A 15,590-nucleotide genomic window follows, 5' to 3' on the forward strand; every position below is an offset into this window, starting at 1 on the left:
GGGTGGTCCAATGATCCTAGGATCTCAGTAGTCCGGGGATTTATGCCCCTGGTAGAGTTAACAAAGACAAACAGGTCCTAGGTGAGGAGCCAGACAAAGCCCAGCCCAAAAGACCACATATGAAGACTAAGAAAAAGGATCGCCGTTTTCCCTTGCCCGGATCCGGGTCAGCAGGGCCCACCGTAGAGCCAGGCCTGGGGGGTTGGGCTTGATGGCGAGCGCTTGGTGGTTGGGCCTGCACCCATGGCACAGCTGGGCACAGCAGGAAAGGAGACATGCATCCCCCATTCCCATGGGCTCAACACCTGCCGGAGGGGTCATAGGGACCGGGTGCAGTGTGAGCTGGGTAATGGCCTAAGGCGGGGACCCTGGCAGTCCAATCCTTGGCTGTAGGAGCTAGTTCTAGGGACATGGATTGTCACCTCCCTGGAGGCGAAGGAGCTTGAACTAGTGAACAAGGTTGAGAAGTTCTGGCTCGATATAGTCAGACTCACCTCGACACATTGCACGGGCTTCGGAAACAATGTCCTCGATTATGGTTGGACTCTCTCCCACTCTGGAGTTGCCCAAAGTGGGAGGCGACGCACAGGCTCTGTGCTTGTACATTGGGGTTCACACCAGTGAACAAGAGGCTAGCTTCCCTGCACCTTCGGGTGGGGGGGGTGTATCCTGACTGTTGTTTGTGCTGATGCACCAACAAGTAATTCAGAATACCCACTCTTTTTGGAGTCCTTGGGTGGGGTGCTGGAGAGTGCCCCTTGCTCGGGACTCCCTCGTTCTGCTGGGGGATTTCAATGCTCATGTGGGAAATGACGGTGAGACTTGGAAGTAGGGCTGTTCGATTAATCGATTTTAAATCGTAATCGCGATTATGTAATTAGAACGATGTTAAAACGTGAAACTCGTAAAATCGATTTTTCACTGTTTTTTTTTTTTTAACCTTCTCTGCACACATATTAATGATTGATACCATATTAATGATTGATGGAAATACCTCTCAATACCTGCGACAAGTGCCCCATTACACACCTCTACCTCCTTCATGGGTTGCATTATTATTTAGCATGCAAAGACCCAGTTTAGTTTAATTAGAAAATGTCTTGTTTTATTTAATTGGAAATATAACTTATTGTATGTTTGCAAGTGCTGATTGGCTGATTTTTTTTTTTCAGAGATAAAACTTTATATTTTATTATATTTTTTAAAACTTTTTTCAACTTATTTTACAGAGTTTTGCACTTTATTCATTCATTTTTGGTTTAATAAGAGCAAAGTTTGCACTTAAAGCCCAATGGGGCAAATGTTCAATAAAAAAACAGCATATTTGAAATAATTTCTTTGCCTTTTGTCAATTCACAAAATAATCGTAATCGAAAATCGGATTTTGAGAGAAAAAAAATCGAGATTTTATTTTTGGGCAAAATCGAACAGCCCTACTTGGAAGGGCGTGACTGGGAGGAGCGGCTCAATCTGAACTAGAGCGGTGTTTTCTTATTCGACTTTTGTGCTCGTCACGGATTGTCCAATTACAAACACCATGTTCAAGCATAAGGATGTATGCATGTGCACTTAGCACCAGGACATCCTAGGTGGCAGATTGATGATCGACACTGTAGGTGTGTCATCAGATTTGCAGCCATATGTCTTGGACACGAGTGAAGAAAGAAGCAGAGCTATCAACTGATCACCACCTGGTGGTGAGTTGGCTCCGGCGGTAGAGGAGGATGCCATTCTGACCTGGTAGGCCCAACTGTATTGTGAGAGTCTGGCAACGTGGGAACGTCTGGCAGAGTCTCCTGTCAGAGAGCGCTTCAACTCCCATCTCCGGCAGAGCTTCAACCACGTCCCTGGTGAGGTGAGGGACACTGAGTCTGAGTGGATCATGTTCCACGCCTCTATTGTCAAGGCAGCTGGTCGAAGCTGTGGCCGTAGAGAAAAAAAAGATCACTGGTGAACACCAGTGGTTAGAGACGCTGTCAAGCTGAAGGAGGAGTCCTATAGGGTCTTTTTGTGGGACTCCGGAGTAGGAATGGGCGATATTTTACCGTTCACGATAAAACGTCAAAAAAATTCCCCACGATAAGAATTTGTCATCTCACGGTAAAAACGATAAATTCCCGTTTATGATGTTTTTGTGTAAAACTGATTTATGGTTCTGTGTTAAATCCACGCACAACGTACGTGAAGGAAGGAAGGAAGGAAGGAAGGAAGGAAGGAAGGAAGGAAGGAAGGAAGGAAGGAAGGAAGGAAGGAAGGAAGGAAGGAAGGAAGGAAGGAAGGAAGGAAGGAAGGAAGGAAGGAAGGAAGGAAGGAAGGAAGGAAGGAAGGAAGGAAGGAAGGAAGGAAGAATGAAGATGACGTTTTTGTGTAACAAACATGGTGGATCTGAGAGCGAGATAGATTTATAGTTACAAAGGTGGAGTTGAATTGGTATTTTTTTTTAATCGTCATTTTTATCGTTATCGGGATAAATGCCAGAAATTATCGTGATACATTTTTAAGTCCATACCGCCCATCCCTACTCCGGAGGCAGTGGATAGGTACTGGCAGGCCCAGCGGAATGCGGCTTTGGTGGTTGCCGAGTCGTGCCACTGCTCCTCTGGAGCGAGAGGAGCCAGATGAGGTGAGGATAAGTGGAGATGGATGGATGGATGGATGGATGGATGGATGGATGGATGGATGGATGGATGGATGATTAAACTGATCACTTGTGTTGCAGTAAAACTGACACTAATGTGTGGCAAGCGATTAACTCTCACCATGTTTTTTAAAAGAGAAACTGAAAGAGTTCAAACAAATGAATTAGATACATTTGAGTGATTGTGTAAAAAACCTTTTCCTAAATTATTAAGCTTAGAAACAAATAATTCTACAACTATGAACAGACTGTTGCGGTGGGACTAATTTCCTTTAAGTCTTAAGGGTGAGTGTGTATGTGCAACCATGGCAAAATGATGACACCCGAGTGTCTGCAGGTGTGTCTGGGTTACAGTGTCTACACTGTACCTGCTTCCTCTCTGGTCCCTGTAGTCCAAATCGAAACTGTGGACAGAGTCTGTGCAGCAGTCTGGATGGGGCTGTGGTCGCGGCCCAATGGGGTACTGATGCATGGATGAGTTGGGCTGAGCTGTCGTGTGGTAACGAGGAGGCAAACTGTTACTGGTCTCACTGCGATAGTCGCTGTCCCGGTCGTCTACAGCACTGTCCTGATCATCCAAAGCTACAACAGGCAACAAGACAGAGGGAATACATCAAAGTCACTGGTACACTTAAGGGTGCCTCCTTATTATATCTGTCAAGACAGAAAAAAATACGTATTAAAAATGTTTATCATCCATGTGAAAGGGGAGGATGAACATGTGTTAGAATTTTCCACATCTGGACCAAACAGCAAGCTGTGTGTAAACAACTAAATTAAAGTAGCCACTGGTCGGTTAATAGGGATGTTGTGAATTAATACATCATGGAAGTCCTTAAAGAGAGTGGTTTCCATTTGAACTTGTAATATAGATCTTAGACACATACTGTACGTGTATCAATGCGTCTATGTCAAACTTTACTGGAATACAAACTGACATTTGTTATGGTCATTTACAAAAGAAAACTTCCCCGAAAACCCTTCTACTGTACCTACAGATGAGGATGCACTCATTCTAAGTTTAAATTGCACATCATATATAGTTATGTAAGTTTGTAAAACTGGGCACAACTGGTAACAAAACTGATAATCTGTATGTGCTCGTTTAATTAAGCATCTTCTGAAAAAACATAGCAGAAGAACTGGCCAGCAGTGTGGTAAAGGGTTACTAGGCAGCACCGCTGTGTAGCTTTCAGGCAATTGAATCAAAGTAAACACAGTGGGGGCCGCGCATAAATGTACCCCACTCTGGTTTAGTTCTTCATTAAGCAAAAACAATGTATACTTTGAAAAATCAATCTTATTGCTTTGGATGACTTTAAGCTTTCAAATGATCCACAGCGTAAACTTATTCGGCTTCACAAAGCAGTTGCAAAGAGATCATACAGTCAAAACTGCAAAATAAGCAAACACTCACAATAAATCTGAACATTTGATGCATATTTAAGCTGCAATTATTCACATTTAACAAACAACTTCAGCATCAAAAACTAAACTACAGACACAATTAGTCGTAAAAACTGATACCGTTGCATCCAAAGTACCAGCAATAAGTCTTATTCTGATGGTCACTGTTTGCACGAGTTATTGCTCCACTACGGAAATATAGCTCTCTGATCCCTGTCATTCTGCTAAACACAAGGTAACAAGCTGCTCCCTAACATGTATCTTTCTGTAGATTGATCTTTAATAATTTGCATCTTAAACAAGTAGCAAATATTATAATAGAATATAATCAAAGAATAATCAAATGCAGCTGTTGATGCAAGTAAGCGTTCCTTTGGAAACATGAAAACAAAAATCTTTGATTAAATTTAATCCAACAGCATTGCTGTAAGTCGTATATATCGTCTGGCAAATGTGCGTACAGTATGAATGAGCATTACAATTAAAAAGAAAAAAGGAAATTTGCTATAATGTATCAGCTTTGATTTTAAAATTGACTTAAGCAACTACAACAGTAGCCTTAAACTCAGTCTGAGAACCATTTTCCGCTGACGTCTCGAAGAGTAAAGTGAAAGAACAAATATGAGGATATACTCTGTATACATACTTTGTTAAGCAAAGACTGCCACCTGTCCTTTTGATGCAACAAATGCAACTTTAGGTTTTAAGATGTGAATGTAGCTTTAAACATTTCTTGCTACAAAAGAGTGGCATACCATTTGTTGTAGAGAATAAGAAAAAAAAGTGCATCTCAGGGACTTCCCTTACTTTTCTGTCTGGGAAGACCAACCCAAAAAAATGACACGATACAGTAAGACAAAATCACAAGGAGAAATAAAAGGCCAAAGGGAGTCAAGGAATGTATCAATGAAAAGCATCTGTCACGATGAAGTTATGTGAATAAAATGCATGGGGGCTGTATAGTTTACATGTTACTCGGGAACATATGACATGCAGAAAGGCTGAGGGTTGGCCAGGGAGAGTTCCACATAATTTTGTTACATACTCATCGGGTCAGTCCATCCGAAATAGTTGCCTGGTGAAAGTGCAAATATTACAAGTGAGAGTTCAGTCACGAAGAAAGAAAGGTTTGTGCAACAAAATAAAAAGTAAAAAAAGTTTTCATGCGTTGGACAAGTGGGGGAGTGATGAAACCCAATCCGTAGTAAAGATAAAATGAGAAAACAAACCCTCTGTTAACTCTCTATGAGATGCAGTGTTGTTTAACACTAAATACACCGTAACTTCATGATGCCGGCTGGACCAGGAGCAGAGAAGGAAGTTCTCAGAAGACAGAGCTAACTGGATAGCCAACTGGCTCCATCTAGAGGCGTATAAATGTGCAGTTTGGAGAAATAAACTCACAGCACTGGGAGGCTGCAAAAGGAAGTGGAGCGCTTTGATCGTCATCCTGGAGTGGGTACTGTGGGAGTGGAGAAAAAAAAAGGAAATAAAGAAAAGGTCATCTCAGATGTTTCTTTTCATTGTTGTTATAAGTACTTTGGCTACTCCCTTAAACTGACATGATAAATACAACTATTCTGTGTAACGGGAATAAAGAGTAATATTCTTGGATATATTAAACCAACTTAAAAAAGAAAACATTCAAACAAAGATCTTAAGAGATTACCTCGTCATGGATTCCCATGGTGTTGATGCGTTCAAGCTTGCCTGTCCAGTACTGTGCTTCGTCATCTGGGATGTCTGGTGACAAAATACACAAAACAAACACACCATTCAAGACTTATATTCCAGTAACAGGATATTTTAATGTGCATTTAATTTCTCATGATTGGCCTGAGGATAAAAGATATCAAAACCATTTAAAAGATACCAGCAGATTTCCCATGCATGGATGTGAAATACAGTAAAATATGCATTAATTTATGGAGAAGATGCATTTTTTTTAATTTTTATTCTTCACTCATTCAACCAAAAATTCCCAACAATGTCCAGTGGAGTATCCGAGGCATTACTTTTCTGAACGAGATGAAGTACTCTCATTATTTCTACTTTGCAGAGGATTTAGGATGTTCGGCAGACAGTGGCGCATTAAAGGGCAGCAACACAAAGGCCAAGGCTTCAAAGACACACCGACCTACAGCTTTAATGAATGGCTTTGGTAACACAGAACACACATGAACACATTGGTGGTAGCAACCTTGAAAGGGTTCCTCTTAAAACAGAAAAAAGCTGCCTCTCCCACTCAGTGGACAGATACCCTGCTTTAGCTCGAGGCCTTTTGATCATAAAGTCTGTGTAAGTGATGTAGTACCAGGAATGGAAATGGTGTTGTTAGAGCAGTGGGGAGCATAAGACACATTTCACCCTCAAGCCCTGAAGAATATTCAATTAAATTTGATTCTTACCATGAATTCATTCTTTGAGTGGAACCAGTTGGAAACCGATCGATATTAACTGAGTAAACTACTTGCAGTGGTACAAATGGCAGACAGAGTATTATATACAAATTGAGAAATGCCCACGGACACCAAGCAAATGTCGCTTCATGTCTGCTAAATACCCAGTTTGAAAAATTGTTTACTGTGATCACGGTAAAAACTAATCTAATCTGTTTTAAAACAGGAAGATTTTTGGGTGTATCAAGCTAACCAAATAACTGAGGAGACTGCTAAACTATTCAAGTTGGATTCAGGACCCACCAATGCATTGTGAAAACTTGAAGGCGGTGAAGAATTTTTTTCAAGAGACAATTGCGGTCAGAAACAAATATCAAATCATAATGATCTGAGACAATTTAATCATTTCCTAAACTCTAACCAAACTAATAATTAACAGAGTAGTAGAAACTGTCAAGTTTAAAAGTAAAAGAAAGGAGCACTTAAAGAATAAGTATGAAATGGCCATGTAGATTTAAGAAAACCATTCATTACTGACAAGTCCAGATTTATCCTGTTCCAAAGAGAAGGGTCCAGCAGGGTAAGAACAGCTGCAGATGAAGACACAGTGGGGCAAAAAGTATTTAGTCAGACGCCAGTTGTGCAAGTTCTCCCAGTTAAAAAGATAAGAAAGGTCTGTAATTTCCATCACAGGTATATCTCAACTATGAGAGACAAAAATGAAAAAAAAAGAAAATCCAGAAAATCACATTGTGTGATTTTTAAAGAATTTATTTACAAATTATAGTGGAAAATAAGTATTTGGTCATTAAAAAAGTTCATCTCAACACATTCTTATATACCCTTTGTTGGCAATGATAGAGGTCAAATGTTTTCTGTAAGTCTTCACAAGGTTTTCTACACTGTTGTTGGTATTTTGGCCCATTCCTCCATGATCTCCTCTAGAGCAGTGATGGTTTGGGGCCTTCACTGGGCAACACGGACTTTCAACTCCCTCCAAAGATTTTCTATGGGGTTGAGATCTGGAGACTGGGTAGGCCACTCCAGGACCTTGAAATATTTCTTACGAAGCCACTCCTTGGTTGCCCGGGCAATGTGTTTGGGATCATTGTTATGCTGAAAGACCCAGCCACGTTTCATCTTCAATGTCCTGCTGATGGAAGGAGGTTTTCACTCAAAATCTCACGATACATGGCCCTATTCATTCTTTCCCTTTCATGTATCAGTCGTCCTGGTTCCTTTGCAGAAAAACATCCCCAAATCATGATGTTTCCACCCCCGTGCTTCACAGTAAGTTTGGTGTTCTTTAGATGCAACTCAGCTTTCTTTCTCCTCCAAAAATGACAAGTTGTGTTTCCACCAAAAAGTTCTATTTTGGTTTCATTTGACCATATAACATTCTCCCAATCCTCTTCTGCATCATCCAAATGCTCCCTAGCAAACTTCAGACGGGTCTGGACATGTACTGGCTTCAGCAGGGGGAACGTCTGGCACTGCAGGATCTGAGTCCCTGGCAGCGTAGTGTGTTACTGATGGTTCCTTTGTTACTTTGGTCCCAGCTCTCTGCAGGTCATTCACTAGGTCCCCGTCTGGTTCTGGGATTTTTACTCACTGTTCCTGTGATTATTTTTACCCCACGGGGTGATATCTTGCGTGGAGCCCCAGATCGAGGGAGATTATCAGTGTCTTGTATGTCTCCATTTTCTAATAATTGCTCCAACAGTTGATTTCTTCACACCAAGCTGTTTACCTATTGCAGATTCAGTCTTCCCAGTCTGGTGCAGGTCTACAATTTAGTTTCTCACGTCCTTTGACAGCTCTTTGGTCTTGGCCATAGTGGAGTTTGGAGTGTGACTGTTTGAGGTTGTGGACAGGTGTCTTTTACACTGATAAAGAGTTAAAACAGGTGTCTTTTATACTGATAACCAGTTAAAACAGGTGTCATTAATACAGGTAATTGGTGGAGGACAGAGGAGCCTCTTAAAGAAAAAGTTACAGGTCTGTGAAAGCCAGAAATCTAGCTTGTTTGTAGGTGACCAAATACTTATTTTACCCAGGAATTTACCAATTAATTCAGTAAAAATCCTGTCTCTGTCTCTCATAGTTGAAGTGTACCCCTGATGAAAATTACAGACCTCTCTCATCTTTTTAAGTGGGAGAACTTGCACAATTGGTGGCTGACTAAATACTTTTTTGCCCCACTGTATACCCATCATGCATGCCTGGGGCAGCGTCACGAGCTGATCAATATCTACATGCGACCAACTGGGAAGAGTCCCCCAAAAAATGACATCTGCTTTCCGAACATAGGGTTTTTCTGTCAAAAGATATTTTTCTTCTAAGATTACTCAGATTTTACAATTCATCGAACAGTGAACGAGTATTTCATGGAGGATGGGACATCATTTACAAGAGTCGCTGTCCCATGGTGAACACAAGGAATGTATGTGAAAGTATGTGAACAGCACGCAATCAGAGATTAGTACGATTGGCGTTAGGAAGAAATGCATCCACAAACTGGACATATTGTGTTCACTTGGTCTCTCTACGTATATGTTCATAGGACAATAGGACACAATGTTACACTTTGTCATAAATTCTTCCCAGTGCTCCAGGTAGCACAGATTTTCAACTGCTGACATTTACGCATGAGTCAGCTGTGGCCTTTGTGCAGCTCTTTGGCTCACGCTTTGATTTGCCCTGAAGTAACCAGACTTGCTAACGTACTCCTGATGTTCACTGATGCAGACCCCGACCGGCAGAGCCGGGCCCAAAGATAGCAGCAATACAAGACATTTTACACAAAAAGAGCCTGTTCTTTCAGTTCACAACTTAAACACTTGAAGTTTTCTTGACATTGTGCAAGTCTAAGTCAAAAATGTTTTTGGCTGACAATCTCACCAAATGGCAGCTCAAAGCGAGTGTCCAGCAGCACCCGATGAGGCGTGGAGTTCTTGGTGCCGTATATCTCGTCTGCTTTCATCAGGACCTCTGCATCCAGGAAAATCCACTCACCTGACCCCTCCTGCAGATGGATATATTCATGTTTACTTACACATGGAGTTCTTTGTGTGCATTCTTCTATCAGTTCCTTTCCTTACCATTACACTTAATTTCAACAGTAGTTCATGGCAATAAGATTTAACTTCACACTTTTGACTATTTTTTAAGCCAATAATGAAGGCATATCACATCTAAAAGCATATAGGGATATGCTATGGACAGATCTTTGGTCATTTTCCAAAAATTACCAATTTCCAAAGGAATAAAATGTCCCATTTATTTTTGTTTTACACTGAATGTTTTTCGTGGGAGTGTACGTTTCTCACTTCCTCAGATTGTCCGATACTCTTAAGAGGAATCCAGGCTGTCCCCACCATGGTGTCCCATATGAGGCCTTTGTTCCACACCTCAACAATGAGCCCAAGGTCCAGCCGGTTGATCTCGCTGAGAGACATGGGAACAAAAATTAGTTTCAAGCAATGTCAGTAAAAAAGTGAGGAAAGGTTAAAGTGGATAAATTAACTACAAGATTAATTTTGTGATTTTCAGCTTTATTTAGGGGGAGAATGCAAAATATCTTCTACATAATTCCACAACTTCCTTATTTAAAAAGAAAGGGTTTAAACTGTAATAATCCAACCCTGTATCCTTTTATTCAAGAAGCTATTCAAAAGGGTTCAAAAACAGCTTGATGACAGTAATAATATGGCATATCTATTTTGAAAGGAGGAGCATTATAGCGGCATTTGCATATTCCCCTCTGCAGCCGTTTAGAATAATCGGGAGAGCAAACAAAAGGAAGATGTGAGGAAAGATAATCAAAGAGAGTAGATAATTGAGGGCAGTGCAGGGGAGGATGCAGAGTATGCAGGTGCAGAGATAAATGTTTCCTAAATCATTTGCTCATACAAAATAACAGCAAATAAATAAAACACAACATGGTATTACTGAACAGGGACAAGTCTGTTTTCATATTCCCATTTAAATTCTGTTTTGCCCAGTGGTGCATTTTGTTTTTCCTTTGTGAAAAAACAGGATGGTTTGTGTTGTGGAACCATTCTGAGTAAAACATTTCCTCCCATGCTCTCAGTAACAGGTGGTTTGCTGGAAACGCTGATGAATGTTAAGTTACAGTACATGTTGAAGCAAATGAAGCTGATATATCGTTAATGGAAAGAGGGAAAGATGAAGGTCTGGAAAAACAAACACAGTGACAATGCCGGAGTTCACAAAAGACAAACAATGACACATATGTGCCAATACGCCGGCTCCATCGTCGCCATAGATACCACTGACTAGGAAAGGATAATGTGAAAATGAAAACAACAAGGAGGAACTGCGCAAAACACTATTTTACAAACCATTTGATTAAAACTTCATAGTTTGAAGAACTATAGTTTTAAGCACATGGTTAGATCTATAATTGGAGAAAACAAAAAACAAAAAGAACTAAACATAAAACATACTTCTGCCCAGACAGAACATAAAAAAGAAATGCCTGCATCCAGACCTAGATTTCCCAATTCAATAATCCCTCCTTCCTTGGCCATGCCCAACCATTAGTAAATATTTCCAGGAAATCTGTTGATAACTTTTCAAGTGATCCTGCTTAAAGATTGACAGACAGACGGACAATTCCTTCCACATACTCTAAATATTTGTCATTTTAATCTCTTAACCCGTGAAGACCTAATGCAACATATGGGTGCACCGTGATAAGAGGGCGTATCAGGTCATTAGGGGTAATGAGTCACTAACCTGACACCAGAGGTACAACCCAGAGGACATATGACGTGTGTCATATATGAATATGTGTGTGATGACCCTGTTGTTGTGTTGTTGTGTTTAATAACTTACAACATGAAATCTTGTTCCCAGCAGGGCTGGTCCCCACGCACAGTGATAGTTGTGCTTTTAACATTCTGCACCTTCAATGTCACATAGGTGTTGAATTTATCTAAAACAAAAGAAAGGACAGATTATTAACATGAGGGGAGAGGAAAGCACAGAGAAGATACGGGAGGAACATGCATGTACGGTCCTGAATAGGGCTGGGGATCGATTCAAATGTCAAGAATCGATTCGATTCCGATTCTTAATATTCAGAATCGATTATCATGATTCGATTCGATTCGATATTGATTTGGCTTAGTGTTATTTAAAATGTTTTTTGAGCTGTTGCCTGAATTATATGACTGTAAAATAACTAGTGAAATAATAATTTCACAATAATTATTGTGAAATAACTAAGAAATAAATAACTCAAACAGGCCTTTCAATATCCATTTAAAGTGCAAAAAAAGAAAGAAATTGCAACAGTTCATGCAGTAAACAAATCATTTTAGCTTACCGGTATCTAATTTATTCTGTCACCACGCACACATATTGCCATGAAGCACCTGGCATTTTTCAGAAGTGTCATGACAAACTGTGTGTCCGACTACTGGGATTAAAGTTCACCGGGCGAAAATGATGGAAAAAAAATAAATTAAAAAAAAAAAAATAAATAAATAATCGATCTTTAGACTTTAGATTTTTAGGAATTAATATGAGAATCGATTTAGAATCGGAAAATCGATTTTTTTCAACACAGGCCTAGTCCTGAATCATTTCAGTCCAATTAAATTAAATTAAATTAAAGCAGTCCAAGAAGCACAAAGGAACTCTGGGTGTGGAGGTGAACTCACTTTTATGAGTTATCTTTGTCTCTTGCTCAATCACTCTCTTTGTCTCTTCCATTATTACTTTTTTGAGTTTCTTAGTTTCTGCTACCATGAGGTCCACTGTAGCTGAGTGGGCTAGTTTTAGTCGCTGTTGATGAGCAAAAGCGCCATGTGGTGATGCGCAGTCAACTCATTGTAAGACACAACCAGGACGGGAGCCCAAAGTTACTTAATTCATTTGCTTATAGGAGGGATGGAAAATCACAAGAGCTGGAAAACACATCCAAGTAATCCAGTATTTTTTCAAATCAAATCAAAACTGATATCTTCACATGAAAAAACTATTCACTATTGAACCCATTTATTCAAGCATCATAGAAACAAATAGCTTACTTCTATTTGTCACTTTTTAACTTAAAGTTCAAGATTATGTTTCTGAATAAAACAACAGCATAAATCTGATGGTTTTCATATGAAAACCATCATGGCACCTCTATGGCGTGCCCTGAGGTTACTTTTTGTTTTTAATTGGTGACGTGATTAGAATTGTTAGAAACCAGGATGTAGGTCTGCTTCAGCTTTCTGGTAGGAAAAAAAAAGAAAAAAAGAGATCATGATCACCAGTGAGAGTAAAAGCAGAGAAGTCTCCTCCCCTTTGACTACGTCAAGCCAAACCAGGCCAGGCCAGCACACTGACCCTGTTAATCTCCACTGAGAACAGCCCCCACAAACGTCACCAATGACAGACTCCAACTCCTTATTACATCTCTCTGGCTCTGGATATGCCAGATTCCCTTTTAAAATTATCTTTTAAAAGTACAGTATAACCATGAAAACATGTCTGGTGATGATGTAAAAAAAGAATTCACCCTTGACCTGTTACTTCTGCAGAAAAAGGTCTCTGTCAGTTCTTATACCATCAAGAAGGACATTCAAAAGAAGTTAAATGGTCCTCTTTGAACAAATTACTGCAACAAAATGCAGGCCAGATAAAATGTGAATGATTGCTGCTGGGACTCAGGTATGGACTCAAGAGACTGTCCGTCAGTGTTTGCACTTTCACACCCAGTGATCTCCGTCGGTCTCCTCTCGGCCAGCAGTGACGACCGCTGGAGCCACAACTGTTTGCACCAGCTGTCAGCAGTGAATGTGGAGGGGGGTTTGGGGTGGGGGGTTGAGACGACAGGGATTTAAATAGACCATGTTACGAGCACAGCCTTTCCATTTCCTGCAGTAGGTCGAGGGAAGCTTTGACACATGCTCGCTCATGTGCTCACTTTCGCTCAAGTATCTTCCAGCTGCACAACCGCTGGTACTTCCATCAACTTGCCCTACAAGCATCTCACACGTCTCCCCTTACTAGGGCTCAGCAGGAGCTGAAGTCATTGTGGGTGGGTAATAGGGCTGTTCGATTAATCGATTTTAAATCGTAATCGCGATTATGTAATTAGAATGATGTTAAAACGTGAAAATCGTAAAATCGATTTTTCACTTTTTTTTTTTTTTTTTTTTACCTTGTCTGCACACATATTAATGATTGATGGAAATACCTCTCAATACCTGCGACAAGTGCCCCATCGGAGAGGCTCTTTAGTGTAGAAGGGGGCGTTGTAACATGCCACCGTAACAAGCCAGATGCCGTAGACCGGCTCGTGTTCCTTGCAAAAAACTTGCAAATGTGAATAGCAAATGTAATGACTGACATTACACACCTCTACCTCCTTCATGGGTTGCATTATTATTTAGCATGCAAAGACCCAGTTTAGTTTAATTAGAAAATGTCTTGTTTTATTTAATTGGAAATATAACTTACTGTATGTTTGCAGGTGCTGATTTGCTGATTTTTTTTTTCAGAGATAAAACTTTATATTTCATTATATTTTTTAAAACTTTTTTTCAACTTATTTTACAGAGTTTTGCACTTTATTCATTCATTTTTGGTTTAATAAGAGCAAAGTTTGCACTTAAAGCCCAATGGGGCAAATGTTCAATAAAAAAACAGCATATTTGAAATCATTTCTTTGCCTTTTGTCAATTCACAAAATAATCGTAATCGTAATCGAAAACCGGATTTTGAGAGAAAAAAATCGAGATTTTATTTTTGGGCAAAATCGAACAGCCCTAGTGGGTAAATATCAGAAAAAGACTATGAATCTAACAAACTTTAATCAAACAAAAAAACGGGATATTTGAAAGTGAGGAGATAGTCAGAAATGATTCCTTGGTCAAAGATTGGATGTGAGCATTGTGGAGTGACCATACGCACTATTCTCCACTTGGTCTTTGAGAAACAAAAGCACAAAATCAGCTGTCGGGTTCCTTTTGTAGACTGATCACCTGACACTACTAAACAAAGATTTCTCTGGTTACCTGAGCAACATGCTGTAACATTTACCCTGCACCAACCTATCACACAGCAGTCAGATAAGCAAACTCAACTCCTGACGGTAAATAGTTGACACAGGTGGACTCGTACAAGACTCCGACAGAAGACATAAGCAATTAAGGCTCCCAAACAAAGAAATGTACTAAAAGCTTCCACACAGACATGACACTGAAAGCACCGTAAACCATGAGTGACGGAGCACAAACCTAATTAGTGTTTCAAGAGGACAGTCGCAACAAAACACAGACATTATTACAAAGGAGCCTGGGGGATGCTCAAGCCTTCCTCTAATTAGATAGTCCATGCCTTGTGCCACACTTGGGCCAGCTCCCATGAATAGCAGATAAGGAAAGAGGATGGATTAGATAAGAGCCACTTAGAGGCTGTAGGCCTTTTAAAGCAGGTGCCGTCCCCTGTACAGCTGATACAATCTGTGCTGTTAAGAAGGAAGCAGCAATGACAGTGCCTGACCACTACAGGATTTATGAGGCCAACACTAATATCATTGTTTAAGGATAATCAATTAATCAATCCTCGCCACATGCATTAAACAAAACTGTAGCAGGACTAATGAGGTAGTCTGGCCGATATTGAAGCCTATATTGACTTAGCACAGATGTGCTTAATGGAGTGAATTCTATGCAAGCTAATAAGTGATTATTAGCTATAAGATATTGTATATATATATATATATATATATATATATATATATATACATATACATATACATATATATACGTTACGGTTAATGTAGAAAAACAGCTATTTTGCAAAATAGCCGGCTAATATGCAAAATAACCGTCAGGGCGGCTAATGTAGAAAAACGGCAGTAGCCGGTTAATGCTGTGGATGTGTCAGACCCAACACTTTTTCGGGGAGTTAACGTTAGGATTCTTCAACAGCCATAAACAGCCTTGTCAACGACAATCATGTGCAGCATATGGGCTTCTTCCATTGGCTGCTACGCACCAACTGCACTGATTGGAGACTGTAAGTGACTGGTTTGAAGCACGAATTCTGGCTATTCTGTAGTGTAGTAACTGGACTCTATCTACCAAATGAATTACGTTTGCTTTGGCGCAACAACTGTTTGT

At 40.2% G+C, this 15,590-nt stretch overlaps 1 protein-coding gene across 14 annotated transcripts in view; it reads right to left on the bottom strand.

Moving 5' to 3' along the window:
- The window catches only part of LOC133455393 (protein unc-13 homolog B-like), an 81,652-nt gene that overhangs the window by 47,275 nt on the left and 18,787 nt on the right, over window positions 1-15,590 (bottom strand). For 9 of the 14 annotated variants that reach the window (XM_061734412.1, XM_061734406.1, XM_061734403.1 and 6 more), the window contains exons 3-9: window positions 11,305-11,404; window positions 9,774-9,891; window positions 9,346-9,469; window positions 5,715-5,788; window positions 5,450-5,507; window positions 5,091-5,120; window positions 3,007-3,220 (exon numbers count right to left, since the gene is read on the bottom strand). In XM_061734412.1, coding sequence (XP_061590396.1) covers window positions 3,007-3,220; window positions 5,091-5,120; window positions 5,450-5,507; window positions 5,715-5,788; window positions 9,346-9,469; window positions 9,774-9,891; window positions 11,305-11,404 — 718 coding nt within the window. Of the gene's footprint in view, window positions 1-3,006; window positions 3,221-5,090; window positions 5,121-5,449; window positions 5,508-5,714; window positions 5,789-9,345; window positions 9,470-9,773; window positions 9,892-11,304; window positions 11,405-15,590 lie in introns of those variants that run through there. The other 5 variants (XM_061734410.1, XM_061734407.1, XM_061734411.1 and 2 more) reach the window with 2 other exon arrangements.

The sequence above is a fragment of the Cololabis saira genome, chromosome 11, assembly GCF_033807715.1.
Source record: "Cololabis saira isolate AMF1-May2022 chromosome 11, fColSai1.1, whole genome shotgun sequence".
In the NCBI taxonomy this organism is placed as follows: domain Eukaryota; kingdom Metazoa; phylum Chordata; class Actinopteri; order Beloniformes; family Belonidae; genus Cololabis; species Cololabis saira.